Source organism: Anopheles funestus, chromosome 2RL (genome assembly GCF_943734845.2).
Source record: "Anopheles funestus chromosome 2RL, idAnoFuneDA-416_04, whole genome shotgun sequence".
Taxonomy (NCBI): domain Eukaryota; kingdom Metazoa; phylum Arthropoda; class Insecta; order Diptera; family Culicidae; genus Anopheles; species Anopheles funestus.
The window spans coordinates 26,251,154-26,272,731 of record NC_064598.1 but is presented as its reverse complement, the minus strand read 5'-3'; the positions used below and the strand labels follow the sequence as shown (position 1 = coordinate 26,272,731).

Sequence of the window (21,578 nt, the reverse complement as noted above, 5' to 3'; positions counted from 1 at the left end):
TGGTTGTTTACCGATAATTACTTCACTATCGTTACCTGTGTGGATGCATTTTGTCGGCATTCGCTGGTGCAATAGTATGCAATTATAGCCGTTGCAAATGTGTTGTGTACATCGCGGTAATAGAAGTCCGGGATGGTCGTACCGGTGGAAAACAAAAAAAAACGCTGCAATAAAAATAACCACGAAACTCACAGGTTGGCTTGCTGCGCGCTTGAACTTGAACGACACGGCTCGTGAGTGACAAGCCATCGTGTAATGAATTGCAGTTACACACCCCTACACCAGTGCACACACGGGGTGACACGTTGCGAGTAAATGCAAGTTTAAATGGCAGCTGTTGTTGTTTGTTGCAACATGCGTACATTACTATTTACGCAGCGTGCATATCAATTAGTAACGATAAATAAGCTATTTTGTGGACATGCAGCACGATTTATAGCGCTCACCTAGATTGAATAGTTTCCTGCGTGATGCTAATGTTTTATTCTATGCTCGAACATTAACATTCATTAACAACTGTGTTGTCATACGATGGTTGTACATTTTGATTATGAACAAATCAGCTTTTTTCTATTTCGATTGTACCTATTGCATGCAAAAAGGTGCTAAGTTCTTGTTTACTTAATAGCGCCAATTAAGATACAGCCGCTAAACGGGTGGGGAACAATTACACCACTAATAAAAACCGGAATATTATTCCAGTAGCATTCAATCATTGTGCTAAAGAGGTGAAAAAATGGTTAAAATTAGCTTTTTTAAACATTTTGTTTTTGTGTCTGGTGTTTTTTTTTCGACCTGCATCCGTGATTACTGCACGTTTGTCGTGTTTCTTTCATTATTATCAATCTGTTCACCGTCATAACACGAGAGCGGGAAGAACCTTCCCATGGGGTTTGGTTAGTTTCGTCACGTTTTTATTTAATCCGCAAACGTTAGCAACATCGACTGTTATAGATTTAATCACTTAGTTAAGTTGTAAAATTAAAACACAATTCAAGGCACGGCTGTGATTGGGGGCGTTGGAGTGAAAACCGATGGGTATAAATATAATTAGTTGTCCTCTGGAAAGAAATGATAAATTAAAGTTATGAAACCCGGCTTAGATTGCTTTCGCATACTTACATGTTAATACTCTATTTACGTTTTGCAATAACATTCGATAAAAACGGAAGGCACATTGGTTAGCTGTCTAAACGGGAGCTCTCGGTGCGTCCTTGTAGCCAAGCCCTGCTCAAGGATTGTTTCGGTACTTCGTGAACAGGGTGTACAGCACCCGCAGAGTGGACTTTAAATCCATGTTTACAATATCTTCGGGGCGCGCCTTCGGTCTTAGACCCTGATCCATCATCAGCTCGAACGCGAATGCCACGTTGTGTGTCATCTGATCCGCATCCTTCGGTGTGAGATGGAAATCGTGCAGCGGTACGAAAAATCCACCCAAAAGCCCCATTAGCAGACACAAAAATACACCATCCTTAAAGTCTGTGTTCAAATCGCCCGCTTCGAAGTTTAGCTTGTGCAGATGTTTGTTTACGAACGAAATCAATGATCGTTGTACCACCTTCAGCTTGTCCGGGGCATGATCGAACAGCGTATCGAATGCGTCCGGTTCGCAGCGCATACCGACGTCATCGTACGATTGGGTAATCTGCTCCTGGAACCTTTGGCTACTGAGCTTTCCGTTCAGCTTCTGTACCATTACCACCGTCACGAACACATTGTCCGGCAGACGGATTGGTGCGCGGTAGTGACGTACCAGTGCGACTAGCAAATGCAAAATCGAGACAATGTTTTTCGTGTGTATACTTTCCACTGTCCACTTCGGGGTGTTATGGTGGTAACCAAGAGTCTAAAAGGATTATAGTACGTTAGTATACTAGTGCATTGTATTAAGATTTTGGTTCGTTTAAAGCCTTACATGGTTTACAGCGTTCAGCACTACGGACAACTTCTGGCGTTGTCCCTCGGCCGACTGGGTCACTTCTGGCACGTTAAGCTTGTTGTTGGACAGTTTTTCCCACAGCTTCTGCAGTACCTGACCGTCGTACAAATCTTCCTCGATGTTAGTGACGATGATTCGTTCCTCCACCAGCTCATCGTTGATCCAATCGATCAGCACCTGCAGCAGTTCCTTCACCTTTGGCATTTGCAACGAAGCAGGCTGTATGATCGAGCGTGATTCATTATCGTCCAAATTGTAATCCTCCGGGGGGATGATCGGTGCATTGGGACTACCGGGCGAGTCGATCGCAATCTTGCCTTCCTCCTGGATTTCTTGCACTGCCGAGATCGAAATAGATACCATGCAAAAGAGGTAATGTTTACTCAGCACATCGAGAGTTGTTTACGTCATTGTTTGGGCGTATATGACGACCAACCCACACAAACATACAGCGCAAGGTTAGGATGGATTTTTTCTACACCTGAGCTAGGAATTACAAATTTGGGGCACAATTTTCACAGTGCTACGAAAGTAACTCATCGAACATGAATCGTGACTCTTAAAATAATGAATTTTAACACTTTTCATCCCGTTGTGGAAACGGGAATAGCTACCATAAAAGGAAATGTACAACTTGTTGCCACAACAGATCATCAACGTTTCGGCCAAACCGTCTCTCGCGTACCTTCCTTTATGCGCTTCTTTCTTCCCAGGGTTCCAATTTTGTCCCAGATGCTTTCCTCCTTATCAGTTCTCCCGGAAGTGGGAGTACGGGGCGATTTCGGACGAGTTAAGGTGGACATTCCGGAGTTTCTGTTGCACTTTCGCTAAGTTTGTTGTTTTTTCTTGTTTGTGTCACTGGCAAGACTAAATTGACAGCTGCTAGGCAGTGACCAAAGCCGCTCACAAAGCAGGGGTTTTTATTTTGTGGAAATTTATAATTATAATTAAAATTCCATGAGTGATACTAAGCGATGAAATCAATACACTAAGCACGATTTAGTTTTCGCTTTTTTACATAATAAAACTGCAAAACATTGCATTTTGCCTTGCAATAAATTCAAACCAAAACATGTGCGTTTCCAAAGGGAGCTCACATGACAGTTATAGCCAAAACAGTCAGCAACGTCAAACAAATAATTGTCATCAGTTTGTACAGTGCAACTGGTGCAACTTTTCGTGTTAATTTTTCATCGTTTTCCACCGATTATTCATTTGGTGTACTGATAGAAATGATTTATCATTAATCTCCAATTCCACCGACATCTTGCTGCGCTGAACCAGCAGTGGATGCGCCGTAAAGTTGCATTTAAATAGTATCATACAGCGACACAAAAGCGGCGAAAGGTTTCCGCGCCGAATGACGTGGAGAAAACAGCCCAGGTCTCAACACTGCAGCGCTTTTCCAAACGATTACGGCAAAGAGTCTAGTTCGGCTGTGAATAAGCAGAACACAGTTGTACAATGTTCGAAATTACAGACACACAGAGTAAGTATGCATGCCCGTGAACCACGACGTGGAAGATCGAATCTTTAATGTGAATCCGTTGTCTCGTTTCTGTCGCTTTAGAAATCGGAGTCGGTTTGGCTGGCTTCGGAATAACGTTTTTGTTCCTGGGCACGCTTTTACTGTTCGACAAAGGACTGCTGGCGATAGGAAATGTAAGTATACGGTACAACGTCACTGTTAAAATAGTGTGCTTAACATCGTTATCGTTTCCACACCCAGATACTGTTCGTGTGCGGTTTGGCCTGCGTGATTGGCCTAGAACGAACGTTTCGCTTTTTCTTCCAAAAGCATAAAATGAAGGCTTCTATTGCATTTTTCGGAGGTATCGCAATCGTACTGCTCGGTTACCCATTGATCGGAATGCTGATCGAGATGTACGGCTTCATACTGCTGTTTAGTGGGTTCTTCCCGGTGGCCATAAACTTTTTACGTCGGGTACCAGTGCTAGGCAACATCCTCAATATGCCCGGCATTAGCAGGACCATCGATTGGTTGGCGGGCGAATCGGACCGAACAACGGTATGATAGGATTAAGTAACTTTCCCGTCAGTCATCGGTGATCGTCGTCGTTTCCTGGGTGGCGGTTATTTAAATCACGATGTGGATTGTTCTGCCAGGCTGTTATCAGTTAACGGTCTACAGCAGGATATGAAATTACCCCCGGCATAGCTAGAAAAGTGACCAACTGAAAGAGGAACACGTTGTCGTTGATCGAAGTATTTGTGCTCGTTTACGTTAAGTTTAATTGTACCGTACGGTCTAGGGATTCGTTTACTCTCGTTTAGTTAGAATCATTTTAATGAAAAGTGTTACAAATGTGCAACCAAAAACTCACAATCATACATGTGCAACGTTGAGTAATTGCAAACCCCCCAAACCTTTTGTGGTTGATGCTGCATATAAAAAAGACAATGATTTTTCATATCATCTACTAAGTTAGAGTCGTTCTTTTTGAGCATTTAAGTTCGTCTTTTCTTAGTTCATTTGTTTCAATCAACGCGTGCAGAAAACGATACACAAAGAGAGCAAACATCTAGCTCTGTGAAGCAAAATAGGAATACAAAGCAAATTGCAGGGTTCAACCAAAATGTATCATGATTGTACTACTTTTCCTCTCAGCAATATGTACATAAGATAATAAATTTTGTATTAATTAGCCTTTTTTGTGAAAAACTATAATTTAATTGTACTGCTAGTTGGTACTTTGCATGATAAGACTTGCGATTGAAGGAAAAAGTCAGGAACAAATTAATTAATTTAATCAAACTTTTATTAACCGTCGAATTAAAGTTTAAAATATTACCTTTGTAGAATACGAAACTAACAAACAACCTCCCGAAAACCAACGTGCCGTGCCGAATGTTGTGCTTATAAATTGTGAAAATATTTCTTTCCAGGAAAATGCTTACTCCAACTGGGAAAAATAGTACGACCTGCCATACTAACCCGGAAAAACCGATACGATCGAAGCGAAAGGGTGTGTGTGTCTGTCCCATTCGTCATGCTTGGAATGCTTAAACTTAACCAATAAATGATTCCTTACAGTCGTATACCCCGAATGCTCCCGTTCGACGGGATGTGGTTCTTGGTAGACAGTCCAAGTCGTATGGTGTTCAGTACTTTTAAGATGTTTTTTTTATTGGTATTTTTCGTCAATATTTTACTTCCTGTCGCTGACATACTTGCTTCAAATGTCTTTCTCTTTTTAACGTCTAATGCAGAGCTTTACAAACTCCCTCTATCTACACGTGAAGGATCACGAATAAAAACATCATGATCACGATCGGTCGGTCGGTCGACTCGTAGGATGTGATGGTGTCTCTGAACGTGTTCTCGTACACGTGCTCGTCGTCCTGCTCTGTCCTGCTTTCGTCTCTGGTCGAGTCGAATGTTCAGAGCATCGAATGAAACACATACACACATACGATTGCGGGTGGATTGGGAACACAATTAAATACATTAGCATAGAATCTCTATGGCACTAGGGCTCGATAAAACACTTTACTTGTCGGTTAGGTGGAAGTTACCGTGTACACCGGCTTACAGTGTGGAGCACAGTGTATGTCGAGCTTTTTTACAAAAAAAGATCTTGTTCGCGAACACCAAGTTCCGAGCCGTTTTTAAGTTTTTGGTGTTTGTGTTCGTTTTGGTTTTCGTCGGTATAGGATACTGTGCGGAATACATACGGTTGTGGTACGCCGATTTGTATGGAATGGAACGGGAATTACGACGGGAGAGGAATTAGGAAGGAGGGGAAGGATCTTCAGGGTTTCGGGAAACGGGAAGGGGCGGGAAGAAAGGATTTACAGAAGTTTCTTAATTTCATCGTACAGCACCAGCACGAATGCACCGCCAGTACCACGGAGCACGTTCGAGAAGGCACCCTTGAAGAAGGCACCGCTGCCTTCCTGTTTGGCGATCGTTGCCCAACAGTGCAGCGTGCTCTTGTAGACAATCTCGGACTTGGCACGGCCAGACTGCATCATCATGCGACGACGGACGGTATCGAAGGGATAGGACACGATACCGGCAACGGTGGTCACGACCTGTGCAATAGCCCAGCTCACGTAGAATGGTGTAGTCTTCGGGTTTGGCAGCATACCGCGGGCAGTATCGTAGAAGCCGAAGTAGGCAGCACGGTAGATGATGATACCTGCGGATAGGACGAATAGATGCGTCGTTTTACTTTAACCTGCCGTTCGCTTCATCAACCAGAACGCCCCTAACTTACCCTGGACGGATACACCGAAACCTCGGTACAGACCGACCAGACCGTCAGTCTTGAAGATCTTCGAGATACAATCGCCCAGACCCTTGAACTCACGCGCCTCCGAACCCTTGCCGACATCGGCAGCCAAACTGTAGAAGAGACATTAGCACGTTGTTGGTTAGAGACTCGGTACGGACTTTTCGTATTTCGGTGATCACCGCGCCATTTACCGGGTACGGGCGAAATCAAGCGGGTAGACGAAGCACAGCGAGGTGGCACCGGCCATACCGCCGGAGGCCAGGTTACCGACGAAGTAGCGCATGAACTGGGTGTTCTTGTCGACACCACCCAGGAACACCTGCTTGTACTTGTCCTTGAAGGCGAAGTTGAGGGCCTGCGTCGGGAAGTAACGGATGACGTTGGCCAGATTACCGCGCCAGAAGGCACTGAAGCCCTGCTCGCGCGGGATACGCACGAAGCAATCGACCATGCCCTTGTAGCGGTCGGCCTCGGCGATCTGCTTCGAGATGTGCTGAACCTGTAGCAGCAGCTTGACGCGCTCAATTGGGGCGACGGCCGTCTTGGAGATTGCGGCCGAGATGCCACCGGCGGCAAAGTCCTTGACGAACGCAACTGGATCCGAAAGTCCCGGCATTGTTGTTGTTTACTGTGAAAGAATCGATAAAGCGGACTATATTGGGCTGACCTACGTTGGCCGAATCCAACTCCTGAGGCTTCTTTGTACTTCGTCTAGACGAAGGAAGATAACACCTTTAGGTGATCTTTGAACGATATTCTATTTCGAATGGTAATTCACCATAAATAGACCTTATTTACTCTGGTTGGGTTATCAATATTTATCGACACTGTTTTTTTTTGTCCACTGACGCCATGCGCTTGGTAATAAAGCAAGCTGAAAACAAACTACGGTGACGAGCTTCATGTAGCTTCACCTGTTCCGAACACAAAAGCGTAAGATAACGAAGCGCTTTATTTGCCAACCGAAAGGAAATGGTATGTTTCACCCGGGAAACACTTGAGATGCAGCAAATTCGATCGGAGCAGAAAGAAAAACTTGTTAATTAGATGGGCACGTGTACAGATTCACTTCAGTTCCAACGTGATGAGAAGCGGCAAGAAGGGTATAGTAGCATAATAGCTCATACGCCTGTTGCATCACCAGCAGTTGCATGGTCGATCGATCGTTACCGTACCTGCACGTACGGCAATCATGTGCGGATGTTCTATTTTCATCGAAACGCCATTTGTTGGCATGCACTGGTGCACTTGTCGCGAGGTCAACACCCAACACTCTGAAGGATGGGTCGCTTCAATTGAGTCATCTGATCTTAATGCGTTATGCAAGTCTCGTTGTTTGTTATTTTCCAATATCCTTAGGCTGATCTCTTGTGGCTACACTGATAACACTACTAAAAAGGCGTAATTAACACCACCGAGAGGCCAATTTGGTACACTGGCGTCTATATTACGTAACTGTCTTTTTTCTTCTTTCCTCTTTTGTTAACGAAGCGACACTACAACACTTGCCTAAGGGAGACGATTCGTTTACGGCACGCTGTTACGGATACGTACTTGAGTTACGGGGGGGTATACTGAAGGATGAAATATCCTTTTACGACTTTCGGTGGGCTGCTGCTGTAGGCTGCACGAGATCGCGGCTTATTGAGATAGGATCCTTACTTAAAGACCGCAGGACAGAGAGTGACGTTTGGCGTTGAATTTATCATGCTCTTACCATGCCGTACCAAATCCGAAGCCCTTGATCGCGATTCAGCCGAAAAGTGAAGATCGGGCAAATAGATGCGCGCGCAGCTCTTACACCAAGTGCATCGATCGGTAGCGAACTGCACCCGAAGTGTACGCGGTAGTGCACCTCACGTTTAACCTTATTCCTTCCTGCCTCACTGAAAAAGGGACGGTGTATCTAGTGTACGATACACACCCATACAGATCATATGATCGGTACTGCTGCAGTGGTTTCTTCTGCTGTAAGGTTACCCCTTGATCTATGTGTGGTTCTTTGTTTGGTAGAAGCGAAATTGTTTTGGAACAAAACAAACACACGAGATCATCATATCCAACCCCATTTCCCCGTCGTGGTTTGTCTTTCTGCTGGATTAAGGGGTTCCGTATATTTGTGTGTTTTTTTTTTGCGTACATCTTATTTTTCTCCTCTTTTTCCCAACTTCGTCTACTTAGCGTGTCCGCGAAACTCTCTTACGGCGTGTACATAGCGAGCGTGTGCGCCTGCCCTTGATCTACAACGGGCGTATCCTGTCTCCTGCGCACCCGACCGACGGTATCGTTGGCTGTAGTTCAAAGCTTGACCACGAACCGTACATGCCGATGTGTGCGATGTGGGGATTTGCTCACCGAGGTACGCGAGATGCGGCGCGGGCAGTAAGATAGTGCGCTAAATTTGAATACTTTAAGCACCCATCGATCAGTGTGGGATAATAAAAAAACAGCATGACAAACCACGGCTAAGGGTGTAACTGCGACATGGTGTGGTAGGAAATGTAGGGCCGTTGTATTTGCGCTATTTACGGACAGCGTATGTTGCTGATGCTGTTGCCGAGAGTGCAAGTACTTTTGTAGGTGAGAAATGCACCGAATCGTGTCTCTAGGTCAATGATTTCTTCCGATCTTCAACTGCGGCCATGTCCGCCCGAACATATGGTGGGCTAGCGTAAACGGGGGGCGGTTAGGAGCGAATTGGTGGTATTACGAGGAGGATTAGCATTATAATCGTTTAAATAATAGTGAAATAATTTGAACTCTGCAATACGTATCAAACGGGCAGTCACATTCGCATTCGGGTACAGACGGATCAAGAAATGTAGACCCCCAAAAAGGGGTCAATCGATAACGGAAGAAAACTTAATTAGTTTAGTATAACATTTTATTTAAATTGATCATTTCATTTGTAACATCCATTGTTAGGTTGACATTTTTGCTTGTTTGTTTTGCACTGTGAACTCCACTCCGGAGCGATCGTGTGGCACTCTTTGTTCTTCAGATATAGTCGTATTCCAAATTTCTCACCTCTGGACGTAAGTCTTGTTTCGAAGCAACAAGCAATCATCCAGAAGGAGCTGCAAATGGCGCTAGTTGTGGCCGGGTCAAAGGAGGCCCGAAATTTTTGGCGCTTGTAGAGTTCAATATGCATGATCTACAGTATTGTAATACTTTATTTATTTTCTTTCGTGGGTTGTGGCTGCAACGGTGATATATTTCAATGAAAATTTGTTGCAATAAGTTTCTTTTCACTCAAATAATGCTTTAAATTAATAAGAAAATAAAAAAAATTAAAAAAAATTTCAACTCAAAAAATTCATTAGGCTTACCCCTTACGTTTTTTTTGAGAAATTATGCAAAAAATTAAATTGATTTATTTTAATGCCAATTGGTTGAAATAAGTTTCTTTTCACTCAAATATTGTTTTAAATACAAAAAAAAAGAATAAAAAAATTTAAAAAATTCAAAAAATTTTTAAAATTTCATAAGGCTCATTTTTGCACCAAGTTTTGGCTATAACTCGGTCGGTATCGCACGGATCGCCTATCTTTAACCTGTGTTCGATAGATGGCATTGATGGCTATATTTTCTTCTTGGACGGCCATGCCCTTAGATGTCCGTGCCAGAAGCTATTCGAGGACCCAAGTTCCTTACCCTGTTTGATAAAATATACCATTTTCTTTATTTTGTTCCTCATTTATAAATTGATGTATTTCAATGCAAATTTGTTGCAATAAGTTTCTTTCCACTCAAATAATGCTTTAAATAAAAAAAAGAATAAAAAATCAGAAAAAAATTAAAAAAAAATTTCAACTCGAAAATTTCATAACCCCTTACCCCTTACGTTTTTTTTAATTATGCAAAAAAAAAAATTAAATTGATTTATTTTAATGCCAATTGGTTGAAATAAGTTTCTTTTCACTCAAATATTGTTTTAAATACAAAAAAAAAAATAAAAAAATTAAAAAGTTTAAAAAATTCAAAAAATTTGAAAATTTCTTAAGGCTCATTTTTGCACCAAGTTTGGCCTATAACTCGGTCGGTATCACACGGATCGCCTATCTTTAACCTGTGACATCTATCGATCATAGCTACCAATAGCTACCAATAGCACCAATAGCTACATTTTCTTCTTGGACGGGCATGCCCTCAGATGTCTGTGCCAGAAGTTATTCGAGGACCCAAGTTCCTTACCCTGTTTGATAAAATATACCATTTTCCTTATTTTGTACCTCATTTATAAATTGATGTATTTTAATGCAAATTTGTTGCAATAAGTTTCTTTTCACTCAAATAATGCTTTAAACAAAAAACAGAATAAAAAACTATGAAAAAAATTTAAAAATTATAAAAATTTGAAAATTTCCTAATTTCAAATTTTTATAATTTTCCAGCCTCAGCTTTTTTTTCAGTAATTTTGCAAAGTTGTCCTTGCCGTTCAGACTAGCCCGCTTGTTCGCTTATACAGGTTTGATAGTTAGGCAGAGCGAGAAGTATATTAATTTGGCTAGTTTGGGTATTGTACTAGAGACGAGAATACTCACTCTTTTCAGAGAGTTGAAACAGAGTTGTAAGTCATTAGTCGGCAGAGTGAGTGAGTGAGTAAAAGAATCATAAAAACTCCTTATGCTGAGTTGAAACCATAAGCTCCAAAGCACGATTAAACTCACTCACTCACTCTTACTCAGTGTGCACATCTCTAGATACGTAGGGATTTGAGCTCACGCCGTGATTTTTAACGACAGAAGAGAACAAAGACAGCAGAATATAAGGATGCAGGAAGCCAAGCTCAAACTATGATGGTTTGGATGGGTAAACCCCACTGGACTGGAACCAATGGTTGGCAATAAACCGAGACCGTTATCTTATAGTGGCCGTTAAGTAAGAGAATAAATAATTCTTCAAACTGTAATTGCGATTACGCGTATAAATGAGACAACGATGCAGTCTGTTCTTTTTTCTTCTTCAGAGTATGAAACAAACAAATAAATTGTTTTATTAACCGATCGGTTTATGTATGCAATTTGTAAAAATGTAAATAAAGAAGGATGTAAACGTAAGTGTACTTAGAAGACGTTTCGCATTACATGATTTTGAAACGATTAATATGAACGATTTAAATACAAATCATTTAATGCATCTTTGTTCCACGTTCTTTCAGGCAATGAAATCCAGTTTTATGACAATACTGGACATTACAAAAAAATATCTCCCACATGTTCGGAGCCGAATGGACAATCTAATGGACATTAGTAATGGGTAGAATTTCGTGATAGTAGTCGGAAAAAAATAAGAATTGAGAATATAAATACTATTTGACACCTCGGTCTAGGTCACATTCGAGATAAAGGTTCATGCAACCCTCGGAGCGTTTTTGGCCCAGGTCAATGGTGCAAAAATCGCTGCAATGATACGAATCGTCATCAAACAGGTTCACCACGTTGTTCGTTGATTTGTCGACATCGATAAGATTGATTACATTTCTGCACGTAGCAGGAAGTAGTACGATTTTCCAGTCAATTTTTAGAGGACGTAGAGTGGTCCGTTTGGCTTTGGTAAGTGTTGATGTAGTCAACATCACATCCCACAGGAATGTTCGATTACAGTTACCCGAATTTAAATGTGCTGCTGACTAACCAGTTAGAGGGACTGGTGTGACACTTTAGTGAAAATCCACAGCGTAAAGAACAAACGATAGAACTAAAGCATCCCCCTTGGAGGGTATTTCTAATATATTTGTTGCAATTAAGCCGATGACACCACTAATCAATCATGGTGTAACTGGTGTGTCGTCACACGCATGTAATGGGTTGGCCGCCCGTACTGAATGATTCACGTTCTCTGCTACTGAACCATTCATCGGCGAAGGGCGGGAAAATCAGCTACTGCAATTCGTTACATGTTATAAATTAAAATGAAACAAACTAATATAAAAAATGTTTCATGCTAAGTCAAGCATCTCGCAAGGGGGAATCCCGTGAGTCACATCTTCGGGAAGATTTGAATGGGAAAACATTTTTTTCGAGAAGATCTTTACCGTTTTTGGGGGGTCTTCCAAAACGTCAACAGTTCTGGAGTGAGCTGGATTGATAGCTCACAATCCTGTTTTTGTGGACCCGTAAAGTAACCATGCAGCAGGTGCATTATCAGGTGAAAAGGAAAACATATGCTATTTGGTGTTTTTCACGCATTTTTGTCACGATAAGCAGTAGACGGTCGATCATAACATAGCAGCACGTCAACAATATGCGACGACACCACATATCGTACTATTATTTGTGAAAGAAAAAACCAAACGTTTGATTAGTTGTCGAAGAAAAACAAATTGCTTCGCCTAGAGGGTTTTCCGGACCGGTTTTACATTGTCAGGTAGGGGAGACGCACATTTCTGCACCCTTTCGATGATAAGCGTAGGTTAATTTTAATTTAATTACAAGCCCCTTTTCGTTGCCAATGGTGGTGTCGTTTAAGAATGTCGGCATGCTTTTGCAAATGTACGGGGGGGGGTAACGTTATCGGTACACGGTATACCTTGCCTGTTTTTCCGCGGCTGCCTTTGGTTCTTTCTTTTGTCGGTCCTTAACGCTAATAAGTTTATTAATGCTGCATCCTGTTGACTTCGGATGGATAGGTACAACTGTCCACTGTTACCATCAGGAAATGGACCAAACCTCGGCATAGTGCTGTCGAGTGCATCGAAAGGATTTAAACTGTTTATCAGCCTATTTACATCAATACATTCGGGATCTGCCCGAATGGCGATCGTTCCAGCCGGGAAACGTAATCACAAAATTCCCATATCACCCACCGGAAAGCAGTTAAAGCCCTTGCAGTGTGGAGAACCCATCGGTCCACCGGCACACTATTTAAGTACCGCCCGGTACTGGAAGGGCAGCTCAATCGAGTGCTAACCACCAGCAAGTTCACTTACCATCCAGGCCATTCGTGCGTCAATATAAGCACACAAACCATCAGCGCTGTGTCTCGCGACCGACTCAATCAAAACATCAAGAAGCACCCGGCCGCGGGTAGGGGCAAAACCATCGCCGGACAGGTTTACAAACATATTACTCCCACTCGGCGACAGGAGACTGAATCGGGTGGTGCAGTGACGCGTGCCTTATCAACGAACTTCCCGCCAGTAATTCTAGACGATCTAAGAGCGTCGTCGTTTGTCGCGTGTGTTTAAACCGGTAAGTAGTGTAAAACACACGGCTGTTTGAATTTCCCACCCCAAAAACCGAGTCCGAGTGCCGCCGTATGAAGGGCTTAGTGTTGTGTGTGCGGTGACTTTATGAATGAAAACTTTACCGCGGTGCGTTGTAAACAAAGCGTATTCGCACGGCGGTACGGTTTTACGGTACCGCTGTAAACAAAGTGTACGCAGATACGCTTTTCGCGCCTTTACATCGGGGATATCTTAGTGAAAACTCGGTACCAGAGTGGTAGGTTACTTACACGGAACACTGTAGCGAAAGTTTAACCACTATGAAACCATTATGTAAGTGTATGTAGCCGGGCAAAACGGTTCCAAAACGTGGCCACATACCAATGATCAACACTTTTCATTGGCCCATTGTATGCACCGAAGTCGGTCAGATTTGAATTATGGCGATATACGGCTGGTGATGGGCCACTATGATCATCGATTAGTCTCGCGTCGTCTTGCCACCCGATGGGTGAGCGACGCTGACCCCTTTCAAATATGGGAACATTACCCGTTCCTAAGCGATCCTAGACAAACAGCAAAAATGACCGCGGTTGCAAAATTACGAACCATGTGGTCATACACTGACACCCGGCGAACCTTGAGTGGTGTGGTGCCGGGCGAAAGATTTGCGGTTTCGTGTTTCGCGGGAACATTCATCATTTTTCGCGCATGGAGATGAAGGTGAATCGTGTGGCGGATCGGAACCCGGCTGACGTGGAGTAGGGGAGATTAATTTAATTGAAGCACTGATCAAGCAAAAAAACAAACGACCCCAGCTTCGGTTACTCGTGCCACATGTCCAGCAGTTCCATTTGCGTGCGTGCGTGCGTGCGTTACTGTGGTTGCAGCTTGCGTAGTGCAGACACTTTTTGGGCGAATTTTACACGCTTTCGGTTCCGGCTGCTCATTCACGCTTCTTCTTCACGTGAGGAAGAACTCATTTGTTTGAGCTTTAAGGAAGGGTTCTTGTTGAATGTGTTCGGCGCCAATTCGCTTCAGAATCGGGCAAACTTACTTCAAGCGTGATCGCAATCGAGAGTGGCCGCATCCAGTGATCGTCGTAGCTCGTTGTGTTAGGTTCAAAAAGCAAAAAGCAAGAAATAATATATTTTTACGGTACATTGACTTATGGTCGAACCAATTGTGAAGTAATTAACGGCGTACAAAAAAAAGTGTATCTGTGCAAAAAACGAAGATTCCAATAGATTAATTGTGTGAAACAAACTGAAACAAATTGAGGTATGTTTAGGTGGTACAGCGTGTTATTGGTTTGTCAAAGGTTGATTACTGTTTGTAAGAACATTATATGAACAGCAGATAGCATAAATCGTTTAGTTCATTCGGAGAGTGGACGAAAAAGTTTAAGTGTTTTTAGATAGGGCAGGAAGAACTTTTGGTTTTTCTAGTCTCTTGCTTGGCATTTGGCTTAGTTTCATGGGGAAGATTGGTTACATGTGATTTAGTACATGGGAAAGGATTTCGAATGAATGAGTATTACGTGTGACATGTGTAAATGAGCATTGGAAGTGGTTCTTGTATTAACGTCATATTTCGTCGTCAGCTTTCGTGATGAAGAGGAGATGATTTGATTTAACTAAAATACAATAAATAACTACAAGAAAATATAAATAAATAAATACAATAAAACTACTCGAATGAGACAGTATAGCATTGAGATACGAATACAAACAAGTGGATAAGAACAGAAAAGAGGCGACCTGGTGGTGTAACAATAGCGCGAACGGGTTTTTCACGAAATAGAGTTGGTTCTAGATCACATCCGGATCGTTCCTCTCGAGGAAATAAGACTCTTGAGTCTTATATACCAGACATACCGTAAAGAGTCGCAAAGAAGGACCGAGGATAAGAAGTCCAACTTTTTGTCAACGCTATAATTATAAACCTTTTTTAACATAATTATGTGCAAATTATTATTGTAATGATAAAAACGTTCATCTGATCGCAGATGATCATCTTGATTATCAGTTCCTAAGTTCGTTGCTTCATTCCGCTGAGAGTGGTGACTCAATAAGTATATTCGTAATGACTAGAAATTCGAGCTTCATACCAAGCGGAGGATAATTATCTACGTGCTCTTTTATATTAAGTTCCTAAACTATGAGCGAAATATTCCTGGACTATGATTCACATTTAGTTTAGAAAATTTTTAGAAAAGAAATTTAGTTTCTTCTTAAGAAGTTATTCAATTTCTAATGTGTTGATGAGCTTTCTTTTCTAGATTGAAAAGATTTCAATGCTTGACCAACCGTCAAATTTGTAAAAAATGTGGAAGAAATACAAACATGTGCTTCGTTTAAATGCTAAGGGGATCTAAGACATTTCTCAGTGTTCCTAAGAATTGTAGTTCGATGCTCGGTTTAAATGAATGCTTTCGCATGTCTCAAGCACATTTTATTTGATCAACCTGTCAAGAAGATCATTCGAATTAACAATCATGATTTCAAATGTACTCTCATGATGCGTAACGATATGTAATATTTTTGCTCATCCATCGCCATTGTAAGACGATCAGTGATCCATGGATATAATGTGAAGTGAAGCAATCCCGAAAATAATGTACCCGGTCCCCTTGATAATGGAGACCTTGAACTTGATCGTCTGTATACTGACGGATAGTTTATGCAATCCAAACCCGATTCACCCGGTCAATTGGCGCCGATTTTTTTTAACCGCGGGTTAGCAGCCTACGGCAGACAGAACGTCCTCCACCTTGGAGCGTAGTGCAAAGAACACTGAAAAATCAAACACTGGCACCGCGAACCATTGTACCATGAAAAAGGGGCCATTGGCGTGGTCCAGTTCGCACGGTTGCTATGCTATCAGTGGCTTTGTCAGAATCGCAGCGGCGGTTAGTGTAAGGTGTTTGGGGATTTGTGGTACGTGATCATGAACATCACGTGCTTATGGGTTTAAGAATGTGTTTGCTCAAGTAGCAATGGCCGCAAAGAGTTTGCAACAGTATTCACTTTACACTTCATCACGCAAGTCGTCAGATCGTACCTGACGGGCTTTAGTTCTATCCGAAGTAGTGTTCTAGTACTGAAGCTGTACTGTTATCTAATTTATCTAATTTCGGTTACTATCCAATGTCTGACTTTACAGAGATGCAGCTACTCAAATGGCATGGGCAGTTAATTCTGCTAAACTTTTTAATGTTTATGTCGTGGCGACCATGTCGAGGTAGGTAGTTTTGGGAACAGTTGCAGTTGCATATCATTTGAATCAGGTTGTTAATATCTTTTCCCCAATTTTTGCTCCAAAATCGCCGTCTCTCTGCTCCAGGATTGAACGTGCCCAACTATGGTTCAACGTATCGTACTAATCCTACTAGACGATCAGGCGTATTTCCTAGCGTTAGAGAACCATCCTACTATGATGATTACGAACCGTCTGGTCCAAAACCACTCAACCAAGATCAACGTCGATCGAAGCTGACTGCCATCTCGAATCCGGACTTTTATTTTCCACCCGATCCCGAAGCCGATCTAGCGGAAGCGAATGAACCGGAACCGGTGTTTGAGCGGCAAAAGTCTCGTGCACCGACCGCAACAGCAAGCTTCTCCTACAATCAGAAGGATAAAAATGGACCCTCGCACTGGTATCGGGTAGATGCACGATGTGGAGGCCGATACCAAAGTCCCATCCTGCTCAACACTAGCAGTGCCCAGCTCGTTACCCGCAAGCGTCCGCTACGTCTCGATGGACAAACCAATCTCCCCCAGACGATTCTGCTGCAGAACGATGGACATTCGGCAAAGTTTACGTACAACTGGCGCAACGGTGATCGACCAGTGCTCCGTGGTGGCCCGCTCAAGACAAAGTATCTGTTCGAGCAGCTCCACTTTCACTGGGGTGTAAATAGTACGGTAGGATCGGAGCACGTGTACGACTACCAGCGCTACCCGATGGAAATACATCTGGTGTTCTACAACGGGCTGTACGAGTCGTTCCAGGATGCCCGGGAACAGGTGGATGGAATAGTCGTGGTTGGGTTGTTTTACGAGATCTATCAACACTCGGTGGATGAGCCGCTCAATACGTGGACGCGGTTTTTGAGGAATGTCATCACACCGGACAGTGAGTACACGCTGCCGTTCATTGACACATTCCCGCTGTACGAGGTGATCGGTGACGTCGAGTGGCCTTACTTTTCGTACGAGGGTAGTCTTACGACACCGCCCTGTTTGGAGACGGTAACTTGGATCGTGGCCACTAAACCACTGCTTGTGACGGAGAAGGAGATGAAGCTGTTCCGTCGGCTCCAATCACCGACCGGACAGATGGTGAACAACTATCGGCCCGTCCAGAAGCTGAACCATCGTCGGGTGTTCTTGTACTGAAGCGTAACTGACTGAGCTGAAGTTGAACAGCGTTGTTTTCTGTAGCGAAATACCAAAGGATCGTAGTTGTTAGTGTTTAGGAAGCGTTTTACTTCTTATTGTTAACAGCAGCACGTGCTGCGTGTCCAGTGAACTAAGTATTATTACATTAGTAAAAATACATTTATCTTTTATCCAGTGCAGCTGTGGACGTTCTGTTTCTGGGTGAATTATGTTCAGATTCGTTTCAAGTATCACATGTACGTTTTACAATATAGAATTACTTATTACATTTTATTACTTTAAAACATTACATATGGCCCTATCAACAGGCTATCAACCCGAAAGGATTTTTAATATCTTAGACGTAGTCTCGCGTCGGCGTATGAGCGGCCCGGTGGTGTATGTGATAAACGGTGCCAGTTCTACACGACAGGAGCGGGTATCAAATCCTATCCGGACCGTCCCCCCCCCTCAACAAGGACTGACTATCCGGCAACGTTGTAAAAATAGAGAGAGAGAGAGAGAGATAGAGAGAGAGAGATAGAGAGAGAGAGAGACAGAGAGAGGAGAGAGTGCCTCGCGTCGATGAAATTAGGTAAATTTGAATGATCTTTTTTAGGGTTCCACAAGGGATCGATACTTTATTCCCTAATGAGCATTTCTAAGTTTTCGTAGAATCTTCAGTGTATGTTAGGTATGCTGCAAATAGGTAATAAACTATAATTTAAAATAAAATATCACTTACCAGCAAAGGGAGAACTGCTTTTCTAGTCTCATTTTCATTAGCCCTTGACGTGCCATTTCGACCGTGTTGCCCTTTTGCTAAGCCAAGCAGATCTAGCAGGATCGTAACCAAATCCCAACTGGACCATTGAACCGTTCGTTACGTTATGCTACTCGTACGAAGCCAATTTTTCGTTTAATTTTCAAAACTTTGATCAGCTGGCTGATCAAGCAACAAAATGTGTCCATGATGCACTTTTGTTTAAGGGGATTTTATAAATATAATTACGCCCCTAACTTCCGATGATTATAAGGACAATCAACCTGCATACGGCAAGCATACAGACATGCAGTATAGCACGTGTCGCACCGTATCTTAATTGCTGTTACAAAATGGTTCCGGTGCGATCGTGTAAGATGCATCTGGTGCGATAGTGGGAAACTTCCCATACGGTGTTTTTTTTATCACAACTGCACTGCGTGTGTGACATACATTTTGCGGGTGAATAAATGTGTTTCTATAAATTTAAAATTATCACAAAAAATTAATTGACATTTTTACCACAACAAAACGATCTGTAAGTGTAAGTAGGTGACATTGTCCCAAAGGCAAAATGTGTGCTAAATGGTTTCCATTTTTATTGTATTATTCATGTTTTTCCTCCATGCTTTGAATTTATTACAAAAAAAACTATTATCCTTGATATGGATTTGTGTAATCAAAATCAATGCATGTGAAAAATTAGAATAAAAACGAAAAAGGGAAACCATTTTGCTAAACAATGCATTATCTCCATCGAAGGTGTACAATCTAATAGACGGGAAGCTGTAAATGCTGTCAACCACACTGTTAGTGTGCAAGCGGAAGAAGATCACCCTTTTTTCACCCATCAACCAATTCGTGCCACCGGTATGGAAAAGAATCACAAAATGGGAACCGGCGTTTGTGTACATAAACGTAACCCATTTTCTACCGACCGACCAGTTAGTGCGCTTAGCGAAGGTGCAAAAACTGCATCGCATTTGCGTTTTTTTTCCCATTTTTGTGCCGCGTTAAAAAAACAGCAAAAAAGGTAACACTCATTCATTGAACAATAACACCGTTTAACGGACCATTAAGAGCTGTCGCAATGGCTAGCCAGCGGTGCGTAGGTGCGGGCTACTACTATGGGCTAGTTTTTACTGCCGCCTGTATACTCGTCGGCGTACACGGTAAGTCCGCATGGTGGTTAGTTTGATTCTTAATGCCCAGCGTGACAGTAAATTCCGGTGCTGATTGTTTTGCGTATTTTCTAGGCGATTTCTCCTACGATGATCCGGACAGTTGGGCCGAAACCGATCCCGACTGTGGTGGAATGCGTCAGAGCCCAATCGACATCGTGCGCTCGTCGGCGGTGTTACCATCGCTCGACCATGTTGCACCGCTGTTGCTCGAGGGCGGTAGTCGCAAGCCGGTCTCGATCAGTGTGATCAACAATGGTCATACGGCACAGTACACGTTCAGCTGGAGCACGGAAAGCGAACGGCCAACACTGCTCGGTGGTCCGCTACCGTTGGGTGCACCGTACGTGTTCGAGCAGCTACACTTCCACTGGGGTGCCGATAACGGGCGCGGTTCCGAGCACACGTTCGACGGGATAGCGTACCCGGCCGAGGTACACTTCGTGTTCTTCAAGCAGGAGTACGGTACGTTCGAGCAGGCTATCGTACACCCGGACGGGTTGGCTGTGGTCGGCGTACTGTACGAGATCGGCGATGACAAGGTCAAGGCGGGTGCGAAATGGGCTCGGCCATTGCCGAAAATTCGGCCAGCCGGTAGCACGATCACGCTCGAGAATCGGGAAGTGTTTAGTCTCGGTTCGGTTGCGGGTGGCGATTGGCTGCGGTACTACTCGTACCCGGGCAGTCTGACAACACCGCCCTGCTCGGAAAGTGTCACGTGGATCGTGCGCGATGGACCGTCCCCGATCGCGCAGAAGGATCTGGACGAGTTGCGAAATTTGCGCGACACGAACGATCAACCGCTGGTCGATAACTTCCGTCCGGTGCAGCCACTGAACGGGCGTACGGTGGTACGTTACGGGTTCTAGGATGTGGACATTTGGCTCAGAATTAACCAAACTTTGCACCGATTCCATCCCCTTTGTTTTTTTCGGTTCTGCAACCTCGCTCCCCCCCATTACTAGAACTGGGGGACAGTATAGTATAGTAATAGTAGAATCCGTATAGGAATTCCATCGACAAATGGTTTTGCACGTTTGCGGATGTTAAAATCCTATATGAATTGACCACGGGGACCGATACTAAGCTCGTGGGTGTGTGTGTTTGTCTGTGAGTGTGTGTTGAAAGTGAAAAAAAAAACAAAAGAAAAGGATAGCGACACGAGGTAGTAGTAAAAATGGCAGGGTGAGAAAAAAAAGATACAAAACTCGGTTAAAGACTTCGTGCACTTAGTAAGCGTGAAACTGGTTATGTTTGCCCATGCCACATACCTTAAACTAATTCCCTCCTTCGTCGAACCGTTCATCACCCCGTTTCCCCTTCCGGGAAACGTGCAAGCGTGCGCTTAAGGGAGGGCTTTCGTTTCACGGTCAACCTATTAATCAACGCGCTTTTCGGACACCGTGGACACTGTGGGCGCACGCTAGCAAAAGGCGTGGCACGGGGCGATGGCTGCAGCGTAGGAGAGCAAACAAAAAAAAAAACGCCGAGACACATTTCACCTGGGCTTCCCCGAACACGATCGTCATCATTTGGTGTGCGACCCGGTGCGTTCCCGAAAAGGGGAATGGAATTAGGTTTTTAAAAATGCACACATCACAGATTTTACCACAATTATCTTACACGAACAAATACAATTTTGCATGCTAGAAGAAAGGTGTTGTTTATTATTTTTTTAAGTCTAATTTTAAACTCCCCAATGATGCGTTTTGTAGCAATATCATAAGCAATGCAACTGTTTACCATAACTAGGTCAGCAAAACAAGGGATCATACACACAAAGTGCAGCCTCGATTTTCCCGCCAAAAACATGCCCAGAAACGCTGTAAAGCTCTAACATTCGGGAATAAAGTTTTGAGCCAAAAAAAAAACGGTTTACC

General features: G+C 43.3%; 5 protein-coding genes across 5 annotated transcripts; 3 read left to right on the top strand and 2 right to left on the bottom strand.

Moving 5' to 3' along the window:
• Positions 1-892: 892 nt before the first annotated feature.
• LOC125765331 (beta-parvin) lies at positions 893-2,833 on the bottom strand. Its single transcript, XM_049430352.1, has 4 exons — positions 2,628-2,833; positions 1,919-2,280; positions 1,123-1,849; positions 893-1,061 (listed from the first exon to the last, which is right to left on the bottom strand). Exons 1-3 carry the CDS (start codon positions 2,743-2,745, stop codon positions 1,232-1,234), a joined length of 1,098 nt encoding a protein of 365 aa, XP_049286309.1. The 5' UTR covers positions 2,746-2,833; the 3' UTR covers positions 893-1,061; positions 1,123-1,231.
• A 223-nt stretch (positions 2,834-3,056) lies between these two features.
• Positions 3,057-5,053, top strand: LOC125765351 (vesicle transport protein GOT1B). Its single transcript, XM_049430375.1, has 4 exons — positions 3,057-3,431; positions 3,513-3,604; positions 3,672-3,971; positions 4,850-5,053. The coding sequence occupies exons 1-4, from the start codon at positions 3,407-3,409 to the stop codon at positions 4,877-4,879; spliced, it is 447 nt and encodes a 148-aa protein (XP_049286332.1). The 5' UTR covers positions 3,057-3,406; the 3' UTR covers positions 4,880-5,053.
• Positions 5,054-5,422: 369 nt separating this feature from the next.
• Positions 5,423-7,904, bottom strand: LOC125765335 (ADP,ATP carrier protein 2). The gene is made up of 4 exons (XM_049430356.1): positions 7,756-7,904; positions 6,393-6,829; positions 6,184-6,311; positions 5,423-6,105 (listed from the first exon to the last, which is right to left on the bottom strand). Exons 2-4 carry the CDS (start codon positions 6,815-6,817, stop codon positions 5,756-5,758), a joined length of 903 nt encoding a protein of 300 aa, XP_049286313.1. The 5' UTR covers positions 6,818-6,829; positions 7,756-7,904; the 3' UTR covers positions 5,423-5,755.
• Positions 7,905-12,999: 5,095 nt separating this feature from the next.
• On the top strand, positions 13,000-17,954 carry LOC125765328 (carbonic anhydrase 2-like). Its single transcript, XM_049430346.1, has 3 exons — positions 13,000-13,394; positions 16,535-16,612; positions 16,715-17,954. Exons 2-3 carry the CDS (start codon positions 16,537-16,539, stop codon positions 17,770-17,772), a joined length of 1,134 nt encoding a protein of 377 aa, XP_049286303.1. The 5' UTR covers positions 13,000-13,394; positions 16,535-16,536; the 3' UTR covers positions 17,773-17,954.
• Positions 17,955-19,178: 1,224 nt separating this feature from the next.
• On the top strand, positions 19,179-20,669 carry LOC125765339 (carbonic anhydrase 2-like). The gene is made up of 2 exons (XM_049430359.1): positions 19,179-19,689; positions 19,774-20,669. The coding sequence occupies exons 1-2, from the start codon at positions 19,608-19,610 to the stop codon at positions 20,565-20,567; spliced, it is 876 nt and encodes a 291-aa protein (XP_049286316.1). The 5' UTR covers positions 19,179-19,607; the 3' UTR covers positions 20,568-20,669.
• Positions 20,670-21,578: the final 909 nt, after the last annotated feature.

Bases quoted from the DNA above. Each gene is read 5' to 3' on its own strand.
- LOC125765331 (XM_049430352.1), bottom strand. From the start codon at position 2,745: ATGTCCACCTTAACTCGTCCGAAATCGCCCCGTACTCCCACTTCCGGG. The intron at 2,281-2,627 runs GTACGCGAGAGA...CGATCTCGGCAG, and splicing joins AAAGAAGCGCATAAAGGAAG to TGCAAGAAATCCAGGAGGAA. The intron at 1,850-1,918 runs GTAAGGCTTTAA...TAATCCTTTTAG, and splicing joins TGCTGAACGCTGTAAACCAT to ACTCTTGGTTACCACCATAA.
- LOC125765351 (XM_049430375.1), top strand. From the start codon at position 3,407: ATGTTCGAAATTACAGACACACAGA. The intron at 3,432-3,512 runs GTAAGTATGCAT...CTGTCGCTTTAG, and splicing joins CGAAATTACAGACACACAGA to AAATCGGAGTCGGTTTGGCT. The intron at 3,972-4,849 runs GTATGATAGGAT...ATTTCTTTCCAG, and splicing joins GCGAATCGGACCGAACAACG to GAAAATGCTTACTCCAACTG.
- LOC125765335 (XM_049430356.1), bottom strand. From the start codon at position 6,817: ATGCCGGGACTTTCGGATCCAGTTGCGTTCGTCAAGGACTTTGCCGCC. The intron at 6,312-6,392 runs GTAAATGGCGCG...TCTCTTCTACAG, and splicing joins CTTGATTTCGCCCGTACCCG to TTTGGCTGCCGATGTCGGCA. The intron at 6,106-6,183 runs GTAAGTTAGGGG...TCCTATCCGCAG, and splicing joins TTTCGGTGTATCCGTCCAGG to GTATCATCATCTACCGTGCT.
- LOC125765328 (XM_049430346.1), top strand. From the start codon at position 16,537: ATGCAGCTACTCAAATGGCATGGGCAGTTAATTCTGCTAAACTTTTTA. The intron at 16,613-16,714 runs GTAGGTAGTTTT...TCTCTGCTCCAG, and splicing joins GTCGTGGCGACCATGTCGAG to GATTGAACGTGCCCAACTAT.
- LOC125765339 (XM_049430359.1), top strand. From the start codon at position 19,608: ATGGCTAGCCAGCGGTGCGTAGGTGCGGGCTACTACTATGGGCTAGTT. The intron at 19,690-19,773 runs GTAAGTCCGCAT...CGTATTTTCTAG, and splicing joins TATACTCGTCGGCGTACACG to GCGATTTCTCCTACGATGAT.